At 39.3% G+C, this 25,598-nt stretch overlaps 1 protein-coding gene across 1 annotated transcript in view; it reads right to left on the bottom strand.

Moving 5' to 3' along the window:
- The window catches only part of LOC137061997 (WD repeat-containing protein 70), a 138,427-nt gene that overhangs the window by 73,395 nt on the left and 39,434 nt on the right, over positions 1-25,598 (bottom strand). The window contains exon 10 of the mRNA XM_067432738.1: positions 3,711-3,885. Within this exon, the coding sequence (XP_067288839.1) occupies positions 3,711-3,885 (175 nt within the window). The remainder of the gene's footprint in view (positions 1-3,710; positions 3,886-25,598) is intronic.

Here is a 25,598-nt window from a genome sequence, read left to right as displayed (position 1 = left end):
GAGAGAGAGAGAAAGAGAGAATAATTATCATTCATATGTATAGTAAAAAAATAAAAATAAAAAATAATAATAATTAAAAAAGTATATTGATGTGTGTGTATGTATGTATGGATGTGCGTGTGTATATATATATATATATATATATATGCACATTAATCTTTTTTTCAATTGTTATATATTATTTTTAATTATATATCATTTATTTATTAAACTGATCTTTTTAACACGTTATACATATATAAATATTTTAAAGGGGCGGTGAAATGCTGTTTCATGCATACTGAGCTTTCCACTGTTAAAGACTTGGATTCCCATCCTAAACATAGACAAAGTTTCAAAAACTAATGTTGGACGTTTGATGGAGTATTTCTGTGTCAAAAATACTCCTTCCGGTTTCTCACAAGATTCGGAGAGTTTTTTTTCCGAGTATGGGTCGGCTTGACGTTAATAGAGCGGAAGATCCTTGTATGGGCCGTACGGCTCTTCTCCCGGTAGGGTGCGCGCGCGTGACTAGAGCGAGAGAGGAAATGCACGGCCGTAAACACTCGCTCAGATCCAGTCGTCCGTGCAACGCTTCTGTCGCGCCGCGCTCCACTTTATTCCTATGAGTGACGTCGAGCGACTTCAACGCTTCAGCACAGCATTCCCGGAAGGCAGCGCTGCATTTGAACCGGTTTGAACGCAGAAATGACGGGAAGCTTCACAACATCGCTTCAGTCGCGTCGCAAAAGTGGATCTCCACGGTCACTGCTGTCAGGACTTCACCAAATCAACAGTTACCAAAGAAGTGTGTTTTTGACGGAGCGGTCCCAGCGATAAAGGATCGGTCCTGCTTTGGAAGCAGCCGGTGAGTTAAACTGCTTCAAATGTCTGTGCTGTCGGCTATCGTCGCGTGAGTAAACATCAGTAAACGACACGATCGTGTATAACGTTAGGTAATTTATCAGTGGAGCATGCGATGTATGGTGTGTGTTTAAATACATTTGTTTAGCTGACCACTATAGGTGTCAGTTTATTGTAAAACCACCCAAACATAAACCTAGCGTTCTCACAAAGCGTGCTTCATCATTCAAATGCGCTAACGGACTCCATTGTTGTTCTCTGTATAACGTTACACTAGTCTGACGTGCAAAACCGTTTTGCTTGCTACTGCTAAGGGTTTAGTCGCATACAATAGTCCATAAACCGAATCATGTCCTCATAAACTGCGAGTAAAGACACACAAATGTTGACAGGCCACTAAATACAGTCCATACCACAGAGACGGACGTCCTGCTGCTGCTGCTTCTCCTGTTCAATTTATTTCAGCCTCCGGATCTGATTCTGGATCATATCTGTATTAGTTGAATCTGATTAATAGCCATGGTTTATTAGGGTAACGTTTTCTTCTCCACGCTTAAGGATGTCACCGCTTTGTTCGCGATCGTCATTCTTTAGCTCCGCCCACACGATACGCCTCCAGGCGCTCGTTTTTTTCCGGAAAGACTCGGTACAGCCCATATTTCTTTTATAAATATAATAAAACTAAAGACTTTTTGGAGATATGAAGGATGCAATACTACTCTATAGGTACTCAAGATTGACATGAGATTGACTGAAACTGAGTGTTTCACCCCCCATTTAAATAAAAGATGAATATAACAAGATATTATAAACATTATAATATATTATATATTTTTTACACTGTATTTGTATATACACACATTATATATATATATATATATATATATATATATATATATATATATATATATATATATATATATAGTGTTTTATGTGAGGCCAGTCGAGGAGCTCTGCTGTAAACCTTCACGGCTGTTGGGAATGAAGTTTGAGAAAAATGTGGGAACAACATCCATCAAGTGTTCACGTCATGGGAAAGGACGAAAACTTGAACAACACCTACTCAATCTTTTAAAATTGCTTCAGGAAGAGTTTTAAATGTCCTCTCATTCCCGCCTGCACTGAGCGTACAGTAAAACATTGAGCGTTTCCCTCTCACCTGCTCATTTCCTCTGGGATCGGCCAACCAAACACATCAACAAGCCAGAGCGTCCCAGACAATCACAGGCCGGCAGAAACAACTCAAAGAAGCTCAACCGTACATACGACTGCCTTTGATTCTCAACAACTAAATCAAAAATTAGACTTTACCGGCAAACAAGAGCGGAAAACATGCAGTGTCTTCCACTTCATGTCTCTGGTTAAGAGAACAGATACTTTACAGCAAATAAATCCTTTATTTATGTAATAAACATAAACCAAATAAATGAAAATATGCAGATTCTTTTCCTGCCGTTCTCGTCGGAAAATACTGGAGATGATCGCGCTATTTATAATGCTACATTTTTGTAGCATTATAAACAATGGTATATAATTGTAATATTTTTTGCAGTTTGGCTCATTAATTCTCATTTATTTTTTAAAACAACAACTGTAGCCAAATAAATGCAGCTCATAATACTCTTGAATCAAGACTTATTTTAATGTCTGTAAAATAAATAAATAAAATAAATAAAACAAACAAACAAATAAAATAATCAAATAGTTTATCATACTTTATCATATTATCAATGTAGTTTTGAAATGTCCTTTAAGTTAATATAAAGATATAATAGACAATATAAAATAATAATAATAATAATAATAATCCAATAGTTCAATAAAATAACCGTCAAACGGTTTATCATACTAAACAATTTTATTATAAAAATAGATAAGCCTTTTTTTAATAAAACTGATTATACAGTTGGTATATGAAATGAAATAAAAACAAAACAAAATACTTTTTGAGTATGCTTGAGTTCACTGAGCTCCCGAGAGCTATTTTGGATGTGATTAATCGCGATTAATCGTTTACAGCCCTACAAAAAGGTCCAATAAAATATTCCATTGTTCATTTGTCAGGTTTTACAGGGTTAAAGGATGTGAGTTTCAGTAACCGTTCTCCAGAAGGAACACAAGCGTCTGAATTAAAGGGATAGTTCACCCAAAAATGAAAATTCTCTCATCATTTACTCACTATGATCATCATTTACTATGAGTTTCTTTCTTCTGCTGAAGACAAAAGAAGATATTTTGAAGAATGTTTGTAACAAAGCAGATAAACCAACCATTGACTACCATAGTAAGGGACAAAACAAAAAAATCTGCTTTGTTACAAAGATTCTTCAAAATATCTTCTTTTGTCTTCAGCAGAAGAAAGAAACTCATACAGGATTGGAACAACATGAGGGTGAGTAAATGATGAGAGAGTTGTCATTTTTGGGTGAACTTTCGCTTTAATCTGCAAACCCTCACCCATGTCCGTCCTACAGCTCTCCGGACCACACACCGGCATGATGCCCTGACCAAACAAACAGCAGCAAATCAGTCATGAGACCAGCGTCCAGATTCAGTGGACCTAACCCCCTTCTGCCCTATCCATCCCGTCAGACGAGAGACGAGACAGCCGGACACCCACGCTGCTCATTTACAGCCCAGAACCGCAGTAACACTCCACACTGTCGAAAACCTGGTCAGTGTCAGCGCTCTGATGACCTCCGACCCCTCGCATCCGGGACGGTCAGACGTCCTGCTAGGTCTGGCATGACACTGAACAGCAGATCTTTATTGCCCATTTAGATTTGGGCGGCCCATGTCTTACTCAGGCTAATGACGCAGCGTAAAGATAAGGATAAAGCACAGACGATGGGAAACGACACACTTACGCTTAAGTTCCTGTCCCAGATCTGGATGGTCCCGTCCTGGCAGCCCGCGGCGATGAGTTTGCCGTCACGGCTGTAGGTGCAGCAGGTGGGCGTCACTCTCTTTCCCTGCAGCGATCGTGGCTTAAACACGGACTTGTGCTTCTTCTCGGAGGACAAATCCCAAGTCCGCACGGTCCTGAGAACCAGATCAGATCATAAAATTAAATGTATTCTTATTAACAATAACACAAAAGAGTGCAATCAGATCATATCATATTTTATATATATATATATATATATATATATTAGGGGTTGCACCGACTAGTCGACATTAATGGGAAAATTATTTCATTTTTGGGTGATATTTTGGGTAAATATCGTTACAACAACACAATCAGATCATAAAATAAAATAAAATAATAAAAACATAAAAATTCAGAAAATAAATAATATATATATATATTTGTCATTTTGGCTAAATTTTTTCTTACAATAACACAAAACCAGATCATAAAATAAAATAATCATTCATACGTAGTTATAAAATATAATTTTTTTTGTTTTTTGCATTTTGGCTCATTACTTCTCGTAAACAAGAACACAAAAGAGTGCAATAAGATCAAATTGAATAAATAATAAATAAATAAAAAAACAAAATAAAATAAATATTTTTTTCAAAAAAAGTGCAATGGATTGCAAACTTAGCTCATAATACTCTTAGTTTATGACTTTTGTTTTGATAACTATAGAAAAATAAAACAAAATACAATTATTATAAGATTATTTTACACCGGACACCATCCTAAAGTAAAAAAAATGCAATTAAATTATATATATATATATATTTTTTTTTTTTCACCTTTATTTAACCAGGAAAGTACTCGTTGAGATTAAAAATAGGCAGCAGTACAACCATACATACAACACATAATACACATAATACACAACCAACAATACATACAACCATACATACAACACATAATACACAATAACATAAGACAACTAAAATAGCAGATCCAACAACAGCAAATCCTTAACAAATCATGACGAACAACTACAGCCAGATGTGGCTGCTTCCAAGTCAGTTAATATCCTCTTAAAAGTAACCAATGAGACAAGCTTATTAAGTTTCAAATCTTTCTGTAACTTGCTCCATGCAAAGGGAGCAGCAAAGTTAAATGCCTTTTTCCCCAGCTCAGTTCTAACATTTGGTACAGACAGAAGAACAAGATCCTGGGACCGAAGCTTGTAAGTCCCAATATCTCTTACACTGATGTAGGTCAGTAGGTAGGATCATACTATATATATTAATATACTTATATATACACACACACACACACACACACACACACACACATACATACATATATATATATATAGTATTGATATTATTAATACTAATCATCACATAAACAGCTGAGACACACTAGTACAGATGTCAACGAGTTCATCTTTCCCAACTAATAGACTTTACTAGCACTTACTGAAGAGGGTGCCAAAAAATGTCATCATTTTCCTGATTTTAAAAACATGAACAGATAATTGAGGATGCCTGCCATGATTTCTACAGTAAAGCTGTCTGCTCTGTTGTGTTTCTGTGCTGTAGAAACATTCCTGCAATAAATCATGCAAACAGTAATTAAAAGTGAAGAAAAGTGTAGAAAATGAAGTTTAAGAGCAGGTGAGAGACGAGAAGCGAGAGAGGAGTCGCGGGCGAGCAGATCTCAAGAGAGGCTGGTGTGCTTTTCACATCGCCACAGAACAAGATCCTGCAACAGAAGCGCCTGTGGCATCCAAAATAATCAATACAGATATGTTACAATACAGATATTGATTTATTAGAAAATATATCAGATAAATATTATTTATTTTATCATAAAGTTATTTATTTATTTACCTATTGGATGGGAAGAGATGGAATTGGGATGGATGGATGGATGGGTGGATGGATGGGTGGATGGGTGGATGGATGGATGGATGGATGGATGGATGGATGGATGGATGGATGGATGGATAGGAGATAATGGATGGATGATAGATGTGAGATTGATGGATGATGGATGTGAGATGGATGGACAAATAGGTGGGAGACACGAATAGGAGATGGATGGATGGATGGATGGATGGATGGATGGATGGATGGATGGATGGGTGGGATGGATCGATGGATGTATGATAGATGTGAGATTGATGGATGGATGGATGGATGTGAGATGGATGGTTAGATGGATGGGTGGGTGGGATAAGAGGTGGATGGATGGATGGATGGATAGATGGATGGGTGGGAGAGAGGTATAAGAGGTGGATGGATAGATGGATGAATGGATGGATGGATGGATGGATGGAGTTATGATGGATGGATAGATGTGAGATGGATGGTTAGATGGATGGGTGGGTGGGATAAGAGGTGGGTGGATGGATGGATGGATGGATGGATGGATGGATGGATGGATGGGTGGGTGGGTGGGATAGATGGCTGGATGGGTGGGATGGATGGATGGATAGGAGATAATGGATGGATGATAGATGTGAGATTGATGGATGTGAGATGGATGGACAAATAGGTGGGAGACACGAATAGGAGATGGATGGATGGATGGATGGATGGATGGATGGATGGATGGATGGGTGGGTGGGATGGATCGATGAATGTGTGATAGATGTGAGATTGATGGATGGATGGATGGATGGATGGATGGATGGGTGGGTGGGATGGATCGATGAATGTGTGATAGATGTGAGATTGATGGATGGATGGATGGATGGATAGATGGATGGTTAGATGGATGGGTGGGTGGGATAAGAGGTGGATGGATGGATGGATGGATGGATGGATGGATGGATGGGTGGGAGAGAGGTATAAGAGGTGGATGGATAGATGGATGAATGGATGGATGGAGTTATGATGGATGGATAGATGTGAGATGGATGGTTAGATGGATGGGTGGGTGGGATAAGAGGTGGATGGATGGATGGATGGATGGATGGGTGGGTGGGATAAGAGGTGGATGGATGGATGGATGGATGGGTGGGATAAGAGGTGGATGGATGGATGGATGGATGGATGGATGGATGGATGGATGGATGGATGGATGGATGGATGGATGGATGGATGGATGGATGGATGGATGGATGGATGGATGGATGGGTGGGAGGGAGGGATAAGAGGCGGATGGATGGATGGAGTTATGGTGGATGGATAGATGTGAGAGGAATTGTTAGATGGATGGATGGGTGGGATGGATGGAGTCAGTGCGTCACTCGTCCTCCATACGGTCCGGTGATGAATCAAACCACCGCAGGGAACCCGAGAGCGTTCGGCCGACACTCATATCAGCTCTTCAGCCGGAGAAACCAGAGAGGACAGTACATCAGCGTGACAGGCATATTTGAAGGATCCATGAAATCACAATTATCTTCCCTACATCTGCTGAACCCATTACAGCTGTTGAGCAGGACACGGAGAAATAAAACCACAAAAGAGCCACATAAATATCCTCAGGCCTGGCAAACGAAACGCACGGCAGAGTAATGCCATTCCCAGATAACAGACGGCAGGTCGAGTGTCACGGTAAAGGTGCACACTGGCGATTGAAGGTCAAGCAAAGGTCGACAAAATGCTAATGCAGTTGTTCAGTGTCTTCAGCACAATTACATGATAATTCAGATAAACAGCACCTGGAAACAAAACTAACTGCGGTTGGTCGCTTTCCATGTCAGTCACAGTCTCTTCCTGTCTAAGTGGGCAGTTCTTGACCAGAATTAAACACAATTTGTTATATACACCGATCAGGCATAACATTATGACAGGTGAAGTGATGATCTCTTCATCACGGCTCCTGTTAGTGGGTGGGATATATTAGGCAGCAAGTGAACATTTTGTCCTCAGAGTTGATGTGTGTGAAGCAGGAGAAATGGGCAAGCGTAAGGATTTGAGCGAGTTTGACAAGGGCCAGATTGTGACGGCTAGACGACTGGGTCAGAGCATCTCCAAAACTGCAGCTCTTGTGGGCTGTTCCCGGTCTGCAGTGGTCAGTATCTATCAAAAGTGCTCCAAGGAAGGACCAGTGGAGAACCGGCCACAGGGTCATGGGCGGCCAAGGCTCATTGATGCACGTGGGTCGCGAAGGCTGGCCCGTGGGGTCCGATCAAACAGACGAGCTACTGGAGCTCAAACTGCTCCAGAAGTTAATGCTGGTTCTGATAGAAAGGAGTCTGAATACACAGAGCAGCTCAGTTTGAGGCGTATGGGGCGTTATAGCCGCTGACCAGTCAGGGTGCCCGTGCTGACCCCTGACCCCGCCGAAAGCGCCAACAGTGGCACGTGAGCATCAGAACTGGACCATGGAGCAATGGAAGAAGGTGGCCTGGTCTGAGGAATCACGTGTTCTTCTACATCACGTGGATGGCCGGGTGTGTGTGTGTGGCTTACCTGGGGAACACATGGCCCCAGGATGCACTATGGGAAGAAGGCGAGCCGGCGGAGGCAGTGTGATGCTTTGGCCAATGTTCTGCTGGGAAACCTTGGGTCCTCCATCCATGTGGATGTTACTTTGACACGCTCCACCTACCTAAGCATTGCTGAGACCATGTTCAGCCTTTCATGGAAACGGTATTCTGGTGTCTGTGGCTCTTCCAGCAGGATAATGCTCCTGACACAAAGCACAAATGTTTCAGGAATGGTTTGAGGAGCACAACAACCAGTTTGAGGCGTCGACTCGGCCTCCAGATTCCCCAGATCTCAATCCAATCGAGCATCTGTGGGATGAGCTGAACAAACACGTCCGATCCATGGAGGCTCCACCTCACAACTTAAAGGACTTAAAGGATCTGCTGCTAACATCTTGGTACCAGATACAGTATTGTTCAAAATAATAGCAGTACAATGTGACTAACCAGAATAATCAAGGTTTTTTGTATATTTTTTTATTGCTACGTGGCAAACAAGTTACCAGTAGGTTCAGTAGATTCTCAGAAAACAAATGAGACCCAGCATTCATGATATGCACGCTCTTAAGGCTGTGCAATTGGGCAATTAGTTGAATTAGTTGAAAGGGGTGTGTTCAAAAAAATAGCAGTGTGGCATTCAATCACTGAGGTCATCAATTTTGTGAAGAAACAGGTGTGAATCAGGTGGCCCCTATTTAAGGATGAAGCCAACACTTGTTGAACATGCATTTGAAAGCTGAGGAAAATGGGTCGTTCAAGACATTGTTCAGAAGAACAGCGTACTTTGATTAAAAAGTTGATTAGAGAGGGGACAACCTATAAAGAGGTGCAAAAAATGATAGGCTGTTCAGCTAAAATGATCTCCAATGCCTTAAAATGGAGAGCAAATCCAGAGAGACGTGGAAGAAAACGGAAGACAACCATCAAAATGGATAGAAGAATAACCAGAATGGCAAAGGCTCAGCCAATGATCACCTCCAGGATGATCAAAGACAGTCTGGAGTTACCTGTAAGTACTGTGACAGTTAGAAGACGTCTGTGTGAAGCTAATCTATTTTCAAGAATCCCCCGCAAAGTCCCTCTGTTAAAAAAAAGGCATGTGCAGAAGAGGTTACAATTTGCCAAAGAACACATCAACTGGCCTAAAGAGAAATGGAGGAACATTTTGTGGACTGATGAGAGTAAAATTGTTCTTTTTGGGTCCAAGGGCTACAGGCAGTTTGTGAGACGACCCCCAAACTCTGAATTCAAGCCACAGTACACAGTGAAGACAGTGAAGCATGGAGGTGCAAGCATCATGATATGGGCATGTTTCTCCTACTATGGTGTTGGGCCTATTTATCGCATACCAGGGATCATGGATCAGTTTGCATATGTTAAAATACTTGAAGAGGTCATGTTGCCCTATGCTGAAGAGGACATGCCCTTGAAATGGTTGTTTCAACAAGACAATGACCCAAAACACACTAGTAAACGGGCAAAGTCTTGGTTCCAAACCAACAAAATTAATGTTATGGAGCGGCCAGCCCAATCTCCAGACCTTAATCCAATTGAGAACTTGAGAAAAATGCTGTTTCTGAAGCAAAACCAAGAAATGTGAATGAATTGTGGAATGTTGTTAAAGAATCATGGAGTGGAATAACAGCTGAGAGGTGCCACAAGTTGGTTGACTCCATGCCACACAGATGTCAAGCAGTTTTAAAAAACTGTGGTCATACAACTAAATATTAGTTTAGTGATTCACAGGATTGCTAAATCCCAGAAAAAAAAAATGTTTGTACAAAATAGTTTTGAGTTTGTACAGTCAAAGGTAGACACTGCTATTTTTTTGAACACACCCCTTTCAACTAATTGCCCAATTGCACAGCCTTAAGAGCGTGCATATCATGAATGCTGGGTCTTGTTTGTTTTCTGAGAATCTACTGAACCTACTGGTAACTTGTTTGCCACGTAGCAATAAAAAATATACTAAAAACCTTGGTTATTCTGGTTAGTCACATTGTACTGCTATTATTTTGAACAATACTGTACCACAGCACACCTTCAGGGATCTAGTGGAGTCCACGCCTCGATGGGTCAGCAACAAGAGGACAGACACAATATTAGGAAAGTGTGGGCTTTTTTGTTGAGGCCTCTAACATGACCTCACTGAAGTGATGGAGAAGAGTTTATCAAAACCTCCGAGAGCGTCTGTCGTCAGAAACGTCCATCTCACTTTACTCCTCATATCTCCAGTCGTCCCGTTGAGGTGAGAAATGACCAGCAGAGGTCAAAGCTGTTCAAACAGAGAGAGAGCGAGAGAAACACCTGGTGCCGAAACCAACAGGCCAATCATGTCCGAGTGCCCTTCCTGCTCTAACCAGCTGAGACTTAAGGGGTCAAAGATCACCCGAGATGCGCATAAACTCACAGACAGCCTCAATCGTGGATTCCTCGCCGTGACACGCTCGCCGTGTTTAGACAAGAGGGGAGAAAGACAGCGGCGGGTCCAGGCCAAACAAATGTCAGACAACACCGCCTGTCTGTCTGTCTGAGGATGGCAAACTCAACACATGACAAAGAGCAGCTCATGTACGAGAAACGACACCAGATTAACAGAACACAAGACAACTCGTCTGCACATGGGAAACTACAGGTTACACAACAGGCTCGTCCACCAGATGCGTTTCTCAATGATATATGGAGGCTTAGTTCAGCCGTTCAAGAGGGATTTCGAACATAAAATGGCAAAATATGTATATATAATCTTTAAAGCAGCACTAGATAACTTTTGCTCTCGAGGTCCCCCTACAGTTGGGAAAAAATATTGTCCTCTACTACTGTCGTAAACTCTGTCAATCTACATCAGGGGATGCCATCGCGCGTGCATTTGCTGACATGACAACCCTGATAGCCCTGAGCTAGTGATGCGCGGGTCGCCTCATAACCCGCGGACCCCGTATGTCTATTTAATGGCCGTGGGTGTGGGGCGGGTTGTAAAAATATATATAGTGGTGCGGGGCGGGCCAAATAATTTCATAAAAGCAAGACCCGCACATCCCTAACAGTTACCCTGAACACTGTTCACATGCGGGTGTTCTGCTTGCATCGTGTGTGAAATGTCTTCATCCCAGGTACAGTGGCATATTTTCAGCATGTCATAAATATTTCATTGGTTTTATTTTTTTCAAATGCCAAATGATCGCGATGCTCACGTTTACCAGCCAGCGTCATTATAGTAGTCTATTGGTCAGCGTTTTACAGAATCTATATGATACTTCGATTCAATGTTTGAGTGGTAACGTTAGGTAAGAACCATAGCGAGCATGCCAGCCGAGTCAGCATCGGTCGGGCACGCCTCCTTCAGCTCACGTCGACGAGCAAACGCTGGTCCAATGCTGATCCTCGTCCTGCCTTTAATCCCATCACTTTTTCGTTTCCTCTTATTGCTTTCCTCCAACAAAACCTTTGCTTTCTTATTTGTCTGTGCTGCTTCGGCCATGACTATAACTTCTGACAAACAAACGATAGTTGGGCTTGCACGTCCGAATGTAAGGAAGTGTGTGTGTTGGTGGAAGTGACGTATATGCCGTAAAGCAGTCGAATTTTGTAGTTCTTTTTGTTCTCGGGATACTACCCGAAACCCGAAGTTTAAAAGTACGATTAAAAAAAAAAAAGGCCCCGTCAGGCTATGGCAGACGTGTCATTCAACCTATTGTCAATGTATCATCACAAGAGTCTTAAAAAATATATTATGAAGGTTGAAAAGTTACCTAGTGCTGCTTTAACTGAACACTGGAGAATAATGGGAATATTCCTCACAGAATAATGGGAACATCTGACACTAACTGAAACACATCACTGAAGGGCTCCAGACCCTTCAAGGGAGGAAAATGCAAAAAGTTCATTTATCATAAAGTTACTATTGTTTTGTTAAAAGATTAGCTTACTTCAAAATGAAAATGTCCTGATAATTTCTTATCTTCTTATCTCATCCAGTATGTTCATGTCTTTCTTTCTTCAGTCGAAAAGAAATGAAGTTTTCTGAGGAAAACATTCCAGGATTTTTCTCCTCATAATGGACTTCAATGGGAACCAACGGTTGAAGGTCCAAATCACTGCAGTTTCAGAGGAAGAGCTTCAGAGACTCTGATGATCCCAGAGGACTACGGTCTGATCCAGACAAACCATCGGATTTTTACTGAAAATATATGTGTATATATCAAATGCTCGACTTCGGTTTCATTTCTTCTTTCCACTGAAGATAGACATGAACATCTTAGATGAGATAGGGGCGAGGAAATTTTCATTTTGAAGTGAACAAGTACAGTTACTAATAAATATTACATTTGTTAATTGGAAATTTAACAGTGAAGCACTGAGCTTCTGAATTGATATGCAGATAGTAATATATATATTTTATTAACAACAGTAATGTGCAAAAAACAAATTTGAATGGGAAAAATGTAAATATTCTGCTCTTATTAAACATGCCATTGTTCTTCTATAGTCTCACACTGAACTGACCGACAGCTTCAGTGATAATTTAAGGAGTGGCCTTTATTTTCTGTGTAATTCAGACCCAATTTGAAGAATTTTTTTCTTTTTTTTCATGAGACTTTTTTTCGGATCGCCAATGTCACGTAACATTGGCGATCCGAATCACTGATCGATCATTTGAATCTTTTTTTGAGGAACACAGAAGAGAAGCCAATGCTGAATAAAGTCTTAGTATTTGTTATTTTTGGACCCAAATGTATTTTGGATGCTTCAAGAGACTCTAATTAACCCACTGATGTCTCATATGGACTACTGTGATGATGTTTTTATTCCCTTTCTGGACATGGACAGTATAGTGTGCATACACTTGCATACGCTCTCGGACTAAATCTTAAATATCTTAAACTGTGTGTGAAGATGAACGGAGGTCTTACGGGTGTGGAACGCCATTAGGGGGAGGAGTTAATGACAGACATTTCATTTTTGGGTGAACTAACCCTTTAAATATTAAAGCTAAAGTTAATGGATAATAGTTGGAATGCAGACGGCAGCACCTGCTTCTTCTGTCATGTGTACACAGAAACCATATTCCAGATCATGACATCAGCGCTCACATGGCATAATCAGGTCGCCATGGTAACTCATCATTGCAAAGACATCCCAGTACGGACGCATCCGAACATGAGAGGTAAACAGCACAGGAAATATTTTCCGATGACGTGTGGCGAGTTTGAAGCATTAATACGGTCGCCTGCAATTAGCACTGAGTGTGATTTATGAAGCTACTTCCCTGAAAACACATCATATATTTATGAACAGACACTGTACACAAGTGACGCACGTCTCGCATTAAGTGAATTGTTCAAACATGGATTTATACAATCCCAGTTATAGGGATAAACTAGTCTTCTAACCAATTAGTCCATTTTTTCGTTTCCATATCTTGAAATAAATATATTCAATATTATATTATTAAAAAGTAAAAAAAAAAAAAAAAATGATATAAAATACAAATAAATAATAATATAAAAAACAAGCATAAATAATAATAATATAAACAAACAAATATATTTAAAATGGTCTGTGAAAACTCATTATCTGAGGACTGTGATGTGCAATAAAAGGTTTTGTTATTTTTTTAAATGATTTTTTAATTTTTATTTGGTTCATGAGGATAATTAAAAAATAATAAGAGGTTTATTTCAAATATATGAAAATATGAAACGTTTTTTTAACATTACATTATTTTAACACAATATGAAAATGTTTTATTAACATTCGTTTATTTCAAGTAAAGAGATGTTTTTATGGTTTTTATTATGTTAACTATTATAACACTGATACTGGTTAAATCTATATATTTAATAATATGCGTCAAATAATGTTCTTAGTCTTAATGTTCAAACAGAAGCTAAAATAGTTTACCCTAAATTAAATGGAAATTAAATTACATGCAGTTTGTGTAACCAAATAATAATCAGGTGGAAATTGTACACAAGGCTTGTTTAATAAACAAGCCTGAAATACAGCGGGACTCTTATTTTGAAATCTCTGTGCTTTATTATTGCAGGAGCTCGTTCAGTTTGAGATGAAGAGATAAAATATGGGTTCTTACAACCGTACACAATTTACAGTATAAACACCGTACAGTAAACACTGTCATAAGCCTTAGTGTCGTTTAGCTTAAACATGTGTGAGCCTGAACCCGCAACAGCGCCACCTTCAGGCTATGAAACACGAAGCGCTCACATTTATTAATGAAATCAGAGCTTTTTGAAGTTTAATAATCACATTAGGCAGTGTCACCATTTATGTTTTCCATCCCCAAAATAAAAGACGCCTTAAAATGAAAAATGAAGACGCTTGTTATACCATTTAAGGCAATGACGACTTTTTAATGATCTTACATTTAAAGGTGCAGTGTGTAAGATTTATAAGGATCTATAGACAGAAATGCAATATAATATACATAACTGTTTCAGTGGTGTATAAAACCCTTATATAATAAACCGTTATGTTTTTATTACCTTAGAATGAGTCCTTTCTATCTACACACACCGCGGGTCCCTTACAGTGAAGTCGCCATTTTGCGGTGCCATGTTTCTACGGTAGCCCTAAACGGACAAACTTCTCTACAGAGCGCTAGTCACTCTCTGCTGCTTCCTACAACGACATTTTTGTCCTGTGTCAGCCACCATAGCTTCTCTACGTGTTTTAAAAGGGAGGGGTGAGCAGAGTTTGACTGCAATTCACAACCTCACCAATAGATGCCACAAAAACTTACACACTGCACCTTTAAGAAAACTGATCTGCTGGGATGTTTTAATTCGGACATGCTCCAAACTCCTGCTTTTAGAGGTAAATGCGAGTGAAATGCTCACACTGCCCTTGTGTCCATCATATGCTCAATCGCAGAAGTATTAGGTAATCCAGGGACTTTTCGCCTACTCTTTTATGAATATATAAGGTTTTTCACCCATTATTAAGTACGGAAGTAGGCATATTTGGACACAGCGCATCACAACTAAAAAAGAGGTTTGAGTCCACTTTAAAGTCCACTACAAAGTGCAAATAAAACCCTATCAGAGAACCATGAGCATGTGGTAGAATTATTTAAATTATGACTTAGCGGGAACTTTAGGTATTTTACATCTAAACGTTTGGGAGTCCCTGACGTAGACTAACCATTAAAAAACAGCTCAGACAGAAAGCAGAAACACGTCCAAACGGCCCCATAGCGCTCCTCTGGGGCCTCTTCACCTCAAGCCACCCGTCCAATCAGATGGGATCCTCCTGCGGGATTGTGTTCGGAGACATTAGAAGCTAGAAAACTTCCCCAGATGGATGGGAAAAGGACAGAATTAAAAGAAAATTGTGAGGCCCCAAGAGCCTGTGTGTGTGTGTGTGTGTGTGTGTGTGTGTGTGTGTGTGTGTGTGTGTGTGTGTGTGTGTGTGTGTGTGTGTGTGTGTGTGTGTGGTAACACATCACTGATTATGAAGAGCTAGTCTTGTTTTATTTCAGGGGCCGAGAGCAGCAAATGCAGCTGGGTGGGCCGACGGGACGTTATTCATCCGCATCAGCGTCCCGTTCCATCTGAGCCCAGACTCTTAATGAGCTTTTAAAGGCTCCGAGCAATTAATCGCCCTCACGCTGATCATTGAATCTGAGTCGTCTTAATTGTAAACATGGTCTGCTTTGGTGGACAACAGGGGTACATTCAAGTGCACTCAACGGCACGCACGTTTGTGACGGAGACATGGAAGACTTCCTCTGTGAAGAGGAATGCACTGGACTGTAGGTGAACCTGATGCGTATCCCATACGACGCCCCGACTTGTTCACGGGCCACACGGATGTCAAACAAACAGCGCTTTAACCATGAAAACACAGTTAACGGTTTACAGACTACAGAGTTCAGGAGCCATATTACCACATTTGGGAAACAGTGCTGGTGTAATGCATTACGAAGTTATTAATTAGTCATTTAATGACTAAAGTAAGGGATTACTATTATAATATTTATATTTTATGAAAGGAAGTTTACTTTATATATATATATATATATTAGAAGTTTAGCTACAGAATGCATTTTTTTCATATTTCATAAAAAAATTATTTTATTACATTTATAAACATTTTATTATAAATAGATACATTAAATAAATAAATAGCATTAAATAAATTAGAAATTAATTAAAGATTTCAATATCTGAAGTTATGAAATTAATAAATAAAATAAAATGTATAAACCAATCAAATGCATAAACAAAATAAATTATAAATAAATAAAGATTTAAATGAATAAAAATGAGTAAATAAAATAAAACTTTTTTTAAATAAAAAGAATGCTGTAATGTTTTTAGAAGTGCAGCTATGGTATAATAAAATAGTTTATATATATATATATATATTTTTTTTTTTTGAAAAAAAATTGTATTATAAACAAACAAACAAACAAGAGAATATTATAAGGATGTCAAAATTATGAATAAAATAAATAAATAAATAAATTTGACTATAATATTTTTAGCAGTGGTGCTTTAAAGAAGACATCTCAGTGCCATAAAATTTGATCTTTAAATCAAACTTAAAAAAAATTAAATAATCACTATTATCAACAATACATTTCATGACAATTACTGTCAGATGAAAGAAAATCAATTAAAAACAATGAAAGAACTGATGAGCGAAGATGGTGATGTCACTGCTGAGCGGCGAGGCCTTATCTAGTCACAGAAATGATGCGTTTTACAAGCCTAATAACTCTTGCATATCAGAGGCGTTTGGCCAAAGCCGCGGTGCTCATCAACTCAGATAAGACCAGCAATTCAGGAAAGATCCCCAGCATATGGGATTTCTCCTAATCCTTCATCAGGACCACGGCCCAAACAAATGAGTGCACTTCTAAAAATACACTCCCTTGTGCACTGCAAAATTGATTCCTCAAAAATGTTAAAAACATTTATAAATAAAGTCTGTCTCTGGGTTTCTGCCACGGATAAGACAGAAATCAGCCACATTTCGCCATCACCTCTTAAAGCAAATATAAATTTTATGAGTACTCATACACACGTCGCTGCCACAAATTCATACACACGTATTAAAACTGATGCATCCCGCCATTACAGCTCCGTATAACGACCCGCAGTGTTTATTCTCCACCAGAAACAAAAATATTAGAGCAATAACATGATGGAGAATTTTCAATGTGAGTGAATAGTAGCTAAAACAGGTGGCAGATCTCCAGAGCCGGAGTCACTGCCAGCTTTGAGTCTGGAGCCAGAAACCTGCTCTTACTCCAGCATGGCATGATGGGAATTTGCGGCATTCGGCCTCTAGCACAACAGTCCTCCGGAGGATTTTCAGCCGTTACGGGTAAAAGAACAATGCAGTGGAGAGGTCACACAGAGGTCACTGCACTTCATCATAAACTGTAAGATGAGAAGGAAGTCGAATATCTGGAGAAACTTTCATACATTTCTTCTGTGGATCTGCTTATGGGACACTTAAAATTAAGACGATTTTGAAAATATTTAAATTGTAATTTGTGTGTGTGTGTGTGTGTGTGTGTTAGTTATATATCAAAAGTGACAGTAAACACATTTGGATTGTTACAAAAGATTCTTGAGCAGCAAATCCTCATATGAGATTGATTTGTGAAGGATCATGTGACACTGAAGACTGAAATAATCTATTTTTTATAAAAATCTTGCAAACCCCAAACTTTTAAATGGTAGTGTTTGTGATGGCAGTATTTATTACACTGCTTATTTAAATTAAAAAAGGATTACACTTTATTTTGGGTTTTAATTCCCACTATTAACTAGCTGCGTATTAGCTCACATTACTAGGAAATTAGCTGTATTTTAGTACTTATAAAGCACTTATTAATGCCTCTGCATGACCATATTCTACAACTCTTAATCTGACCCAATATCTAAACTTAAATATACTATATTGCCAAAAGTTGTGCACCTGCCTTTAGGGATGGGTATCGTTAAGATTTTAACGGTATTACTACTCTTAACGATAATGCTTATCGGTCCAGTACTTTAACAGTATTCTTATCGGTACTTTTTGAGATTATATATATATATATATATATATATATATATATATATATATATATATATATATATATATATATATATATATATATATATACACACACAATTAACAAAGATACACATTATATAGGCCTACACAGTGCTTTCATTTCAGGAAGAATTCTAGTAATCAAATGTAAAATAACACTGCATAGTTTATCATAAATAGCCAAAATAATGCTTATTAAAGCTGAAGTTATTCATTCAAGAGCTGTGAGTGATTTTCTCTTTGCATTTGGTTGTTTAAATCGCAGTAATTCGTCATCATGTTTATTTACACCGCTGCCTCTTTAAGACAGATGTGCAGATCTATAGGCGACTGATAATAGGCAGATGCACTACACTTTCTCCCAACTGTATCCATAATAACGACGTCCATTTTAGACACAAACTGTGTTGTGTTAAAGAGACTCTCCAAGCCGGTCATTTTGACATAGATGTTTGTACATTTGATCGTTTAGACGCGAGTGTGAAACTGAAATTGTAATTTGCTCGTTTCGTTGCTGCTGTTTCAGAGCGAGTGCCGACTTGGGAACAATCTCTTGCGCATATTTTTGTGCTTTTAATCGCTCTTTTTATTATAAAATGCGTCCCACAATTTATCAACAGTAGCTAGACTGTATTTTACAACAATCACTGATCGTGCTGATTCTGTCATTGCGTTTGAGTTTTATGGAGAAATGGAATTAATTTGCGCTGGACATAAATATTATTATTATAATCTTTGGAAGCCAAAAAATAAATAAATATATATATATACAGTCTTGTTCAAAATAATAGCAGTACAATGTGACTAACCAGAATAATCAAGGTTTTTCGTATATTTTTTTATTGCTACGTGGCAAACAAGTAACCAGTAGGTTCAGTAGATTCTCAGAAAACAAATGAGACCCAGCATTCATGATATGCTCGCTCTTAAGGCTGTGCAATTGGGCAATTAGTTGAATTAGTTGAAAGGGGTGTGTTCAAAAAAATAGCAGTGTGGCATTCAATCACTGAGGTCATCAATTTTGTGAAGAAACAGGTGTGAATCAGGTGGCCCCTATTTAAGGATGAAGCCAACACTTGTTGAACATGCATTTGAAAGCTGAGGAAAATGGGTCGTTCAAGACATTGTTCAGAAGAACAGCGTACTTTGATTAAAAAGTTGATTAGAGAGGGGAAAACCTATAAAGAGGTGCAAAAAATGATAGGCTGTTCAGCTAAAATGATCTCCAATGCCTTAAAATGGAGAGCAAAACCAGAGAGACGTGGAAGAAAACGGAAGACAACCATCAAAATGGATAGAAGAATAACCAGAATGGCAAAGGCTCAGCCAATGATCACCTCCAGGATGATCAAAGACAGTCTGGAGTTACCTGTAAGTACTGTGACAGTTAGAAGACGTCTGTGTGAAGCTAATCTATTTTCAAGAATCCCCCGCAAAGTCCCTCTGTTAAAAAAAAGGCATGTGCAGAAGAGGTTACAATTTGCCAAAGAACACATCAACTGGCCTAAAGAGAAATGGAGGAACATTTTGTGGACTGATGAGAGTAAAATTGTTCTTTTTGGGTCCAAGGGCCACAGGCAGTTTGTGAGACGACCCCCAAACTCTGAATTCAAGCCACAGTACACAGTGAAGACAGTGAAGCATGGAGGTGCAAGCATCATGATATGGGCATGTTTCTCCTACTATGGTGTTGGGCCTATTTATCGCACACCAGGGATCATGGATCAGTTTGCATATGTTAAAATACTTGAAGAGGTCATGTTGCCCTATGCTGAAGAGGACATGCCCTTGAAATGGTTGTTTCAACAAGACAATGACCCAAAACACACTAGTAAACGGGCAAAGTCTTGGTTCCAAACCAACAAAATTAATGTTATGGAGTGGCCAGCCCAATCTCCAGACCTTAATCCAATTGAGAACTTGTGGGGTGATATCAAAAATGCTGTTTCTGAAGCAAAACCAAGAAATGTGAATGAATTGTGGAATGTTGTTAAAGAATCATGGAGTGGAATAACAGCTGAGAGGCAGAGGTGGGACAAAGTCATTGTTATGCAAGTCACAAGTAAGTCTCAAGTCTTTGCCCTCGAGTCCCGAGTCAAGTCGAGTCAAAGATGAGGCAAGTCTCGAGTCGAGTCAGAAGTCAAAGCCAACAAGTCTCAAGTCGAGTCCAAGTCCTACCATTTTAGTTTCGAGTCACTTCAAGTCATCTTACCACAGAAATAAAAATTATACAAATCATGTATGTCTGTAAGATTTGTATTTATTTAAACCTCTTTTTATACAATGACATTAAGCAAATACAGTAAAAAAAGAAGAAAAAAGAAAAAGAAAAAAAGGAAATGTACATTTTCACAGAAAATGCTTGTATTTCAACAGCATATTGCACTAGAACAATGCACAGCAGCGTCAGTCCTGTACTGTACTGACCTCATTTTGCAAAACAGTTCAACTTTCAAATAGACATGGGTCCTTTTAGCCTAAACTTAGGTGCCATTATGGGAATATTGTTTAGCTTATTTTTGGTTTCATTTGATTTACTTTAATAATTTAATTTATTCAATTATTTTGTTTTGCTATACTTTTTATGCCAGCTTGCCATGGCCCCCCTAGCGTCCCCTCGTGGCACCGAGGGGTCCCTGTCCCCACTTTGAAAACCACTGCTATAAAGCATATGACTTCAGTTTCTGGAGGGAAAGGGCTTTCTTATGACTTGTGAAGCAGTGAAAACATTCCTAATATTGCATACACTGAAACTGAAATATTATCGTATACCGTAGTGTATAATAGACAATGAATATTAACACAACAACACTGATATGAGTAAAGAGTAGTTTCAAATACAACATGTGAGGCTATAAGGGATTTTCTGACATCTGTTTCATATTCTTCTCAGGTATGAAGAATACCTAGAGGGGTGGGGGGCCCAAAACAAGCCCAATATTATTATAATATTTATTATCATCAATATAATTTATGATCAATAATTTATCAATAAATGAGCCTGCAACATATTAAATTGAAATCTCGTGGAGTTTAAAAAGCAAATACAGATGGGATTTTACAAAATTCTTCAAGTTGCAATAAAGGCTGTGAACAGAAGAGGTTTGGAGATGGAAAAAGAGAAAAAGGGACGTGAGGGAATATTGTAACTCCAGTCGGAGTTATTGCACACATATAAGGAGCAGTGGTGAACATGCACACTATAAACCGTAAAAAGGATAAGCCCTGCATCTCAATGTGCAATCTGCTCTAAATAGTATTGAAAATTACTAATATCACTTATATATATTAAATACTATTTAGGATTAATATGCACTTTTTTTCACAGTCTATGATTGGGAGTTGGTGCACAGGAAAAATACATTCGAACTATACCTACTGTTATTATTAGTAGTCTATACTTTTGTTTCTTTTTCTGTTTTGATAATAGCCTGTCATAATAAATAGCCTACATTATAAAAAAAAAATTAAAAATTAAATTAGGTGGCTCACCTCCCTGTTTCCTCTCCATCTCTGTACATCTCTGCTGGTTGCATTGTTTGTAAAAAAAAAAAAAATGTATACGTCTATTTACGTCTACTAACTATCATTACATTTATAACATCACATCACATGCCTGCACGTTGAACGCGATTTTTCTTCAAAGAGGGGAAGGAGACGGGATGTATGAGGACGAATGAATACAGCACTTGTATCGTTGCACTATGGCTATTAGCTGTGAGAAGACAGTGTCAGGCAATGTATTTGGACAAAACAGCGACCATAAATGTAAAGAAACGAAGTTGCTTGTCATATTTTCCTAACAAGCAACCACACTTTTTCTAATAAGCCCAAAAAACCGCGACCCGCAACTCGAGATTTTTTACCGCGACTTGCCAATAAAAAAAAGCCCAAAGTCACGTGTTATACGCGGACTTGGTAGCTATGGATACTGTCGAATCAAACCAATGCGGGACTACAGTGATTGGATGTCGTGGAGGCAGCACGCGTGCTCTCTGCATGCATACAGGTGCAGATTTTTTTCACAGATGCAGATACACTGAGAGCGGCGCGGCCGTGTGAAAGAAAAATTACCCCAGGTTTTCATGGGAAGTAGCAAGTCTTCTCGAGTCATAAGGCTCAAGTCCAAGTGAAGTCACGAGTCATTGATGTTAAAGTCCAAGTCGAGTTGCAAGTCTTTGTACATTTTGTCGAGTCGAGTCCGAAGTCATCAAATTCATGACTCGAGTCTGACTCGAGTCCAAGTCACATGACTCGAGTCCACACCTCTGCTGAGAGGTGCCACAAGTTGGTTGACTCCATGCCACACAGATGTCAAGCAGTTTTAAAAAACTGTGGTCATACAACTAAATATTAGTTTAGTGATTCACAGGATTGCTAAATCCCAGAAAAAAAAAATGTTTGTACAAAATAGTTTTGAGTTTGTACAGTCAAAGGTAGACACTGCTATTTTTTTGAACACACCCCTTTCAACTAATTGCCCAATTGCACAGCCTTAAGAGCGTGCATATCATGAATGCTGGGTCTTGTTTGTTTTCTGACAATCTACTGAACCTACTGGTAACTTGTTTGCCACGTAGCAATAAAAAATATACTAAAAACCTTGGTTATTCTGGTTAGTCACATTGTACTGCTATTATTTTGAACAAGACTGTATATATATATATATCTGCGTGTATTTTCAAAAGTACCGACAGCAGAACCGATTACGTCCGAGCTTATCGATGCAACGGTCTTTCAAAATTCACCCCCGGGGCCCGTTTAATACCGGTTTTCGGTACCCATCCCTACCTGCCTTTACATGCACATGAACTTTAATGCCATCCAATTCTTAATCCGTAGGGTTTAATATGGAGTCGGCCCTTTGCAGTTCTAACAGCTTCAGCTCTTCTGGGAAGGCTTTCCTCAAGGTTTAGGAGTGTGTTTATGGGGATTTTTGCCCATTCTTCTAGAAGCTCATTTGTGAGGTCAGGCACTGATGTTGGACGAGAAGGCCTGGCTCTCAGTCTCCGCTCTAATTCATCCCAAAGCTGTTCTATCGGGTTGAGCTCAGGACTCTGTGCAGGCCAGTCAAGTTCCTCCACACCAAACTCCTCATCCATGTCTTTATGGACCGACGCTTTGTGCACTGGAGCGCAGTCATGCTGGGACAGGAAGGGGCCGTCCCCAAACTGTTCCCACAAAGATGGGAGCATGAAATTGTCCAAACCCTGAAAAACAACCATCCCCCTTCTCCACCAAACTTCACACTTGGCACAATACAGTCAGGCAAGTCCCGTTCTCCTGGCAACCGCCAAACCCAGACTCGTCCATGGGATTGTCAGACTGAAGCGTGATTGGTCACTCAGAGAACACGTCTCACTGCTCTAGAGTCCAGTGGCGGCTGCTTTACTCCACTGCATCCCACACTTTGCATTGCTCTTGGTGATGTAAGGCTTGGATGAGCTGCTCGGCCATGGAAACCCATTCCATGAAGCTCTCTCCGCTGTTCTTGAGCTCATCTGAAGGCCACAGAAGTCTGGAGGTCTGGAGCTGTTGACTCTGCAGAAAGTTGGAGACTACTGCGCACTGTGACCCTCAGCATGCGCTGACCCCGCTCTGGGATTTAACACTTTGTGGCTGAGTTGCTGTTGTTCCCAATGGCTTCCACTTTGTTATAATCCCACTAACAGTTGAGCGTAGAATATTTAGTAGTGAGGAAATGTCAGGAATGGACTTATTGCACAGGTGTCAGCCTATCACGGCCCCACGCTTGAGTTCACTGAGCTCCTGAGAGCGACCCATTCTTTCACTAATGTGTGGAGAAGCGTCTGCAGGCCTAGAGCTTGATTTACACACCTGTGGCCATGAAGGGATTGAGCACCTGAACTCAGAGATTTAGAGGGGCGGCCCAATACTTTTGTCAATATTGTGTACCTTACTAACTATTAACTAAACAGTAAATTGGGAGTTTATTGAGGCAAAAGTCGTAGTTAACAGTAAATAAGTGTTCCCCAAACTTAAATTAAATGCATTGCATTACAATAATGAAAATCACTTAAAATAATGAAAATTACATCAGTAAAATTGAATGGATTACAGTAATGAGAACTTGATTTTTTTTATCCATCAGGATATTGATCAGTTAAGTATGACGAATTTAATTTGTGCACCGTCTTAACCAGGTAACCTTTACTAACTGCCTAACCTGCCTAAACAAGCAAGGTACATGTGTAAGGTCATGGGAACACGGTCTCAGTTCATGAAAACTATATGTTCCTTTGACTCGTGATGTCTATTAAAGCTGATAAATGAATGTTTTACTCTCAAACGACCAAATCAAATCCGTTGAATGTTTGAGCTGTAGTTCTACAGCAAACGACACGCTTTATGCGATCTTGAAGGGACACTTTTTGTGCAAAATAAGACACTATAGAAGGTCTGGCTTACAATAGGAATACCAGGGTGGTCAGATGAATAAAGCAGATCTTCACTATTATCAACACTCAAAGCTGCGCCGCTGTGAGCGATCAATGACCGTACGGATGTGTGCTGAAATAATCTCTACAAGAGGAGAGACCCATTCAGCTCAGACGAGACCATGTTAAAGGAACGGCTCACCACAGAAACGATGCATGAAATCACGCCGTCTCACACTTATCTAGAGCAGGTCTGTGCCGCTCACATGAGACACATTATGCTGTTCAGAAACAGCTGGACGTAACGCGATGCAGCGGTCTCATCTGGAGATGTATAACTTCATTTAAGATGAAATGAGACCCTGAAAAAAACCCCCCACAAAACACAGAAAAGTGAAGACTGCTCCTTTTATAATCACTGAAGCTGTCAGTCAGTTCAGTGTGAGACTATAGAAGAACAATGGCACTTAATAAGTTAATTTAATAAGAGCAGAATATTTATATTTTCCCTATAAAAATACTGTTGTTAATAAAAGATCATTTTATCTTCATATCAATTTAAGCTCAGTTCCAAAATACAAACATGTAATATTTATTAGTAACTGCACTTAATAACAAAACAATCCAAAACAATAGTAATTCTATGATCAAATTAACTTTATGATAATTTAACGCCTTCTCTTTCTCCATTACTCTCAAATGTAAGCCTGAAGCCCTGAAATGCATCAATTTTGTAGATCTACAGCTGTGGTAACTAGAGCAGATCTGGCAACCCGGATGCCGAAACACTACTGACTTTGTGATTGGCCGATAGGTGGAGGGCGGAGCTTCAGGCCAAAACACAACATGTCATCATCAACATCAGATGAGGGCTGCAACAACAACTTTTAATATCCTGGCCGGATTGTTGTTGTCAGTGATATAAGTATTTGAAATGAACAGGATTTCTTAATGTCTAGTGACATATCAGGGCCATTTTATGATTAAA

This window comes from Pseudorasbora parva, chromosome 23 (assembly GCF_024679245.1).
Source record: "Pseudorasbora parva isolate DD20220531a chromosome 23, ASM2467924v1, whole genome shotgun sequence".
NCBI classification, from domain to species: Eukaryota; Metazoa; Chordata; class Actinopteri; order Cypriniformes; family Gobionidae; genus Pseudorasbora; species Pseudorasbora parva.
This window is presented reverse-complemented; position numbering and strand designations above follow the sequence as displayed.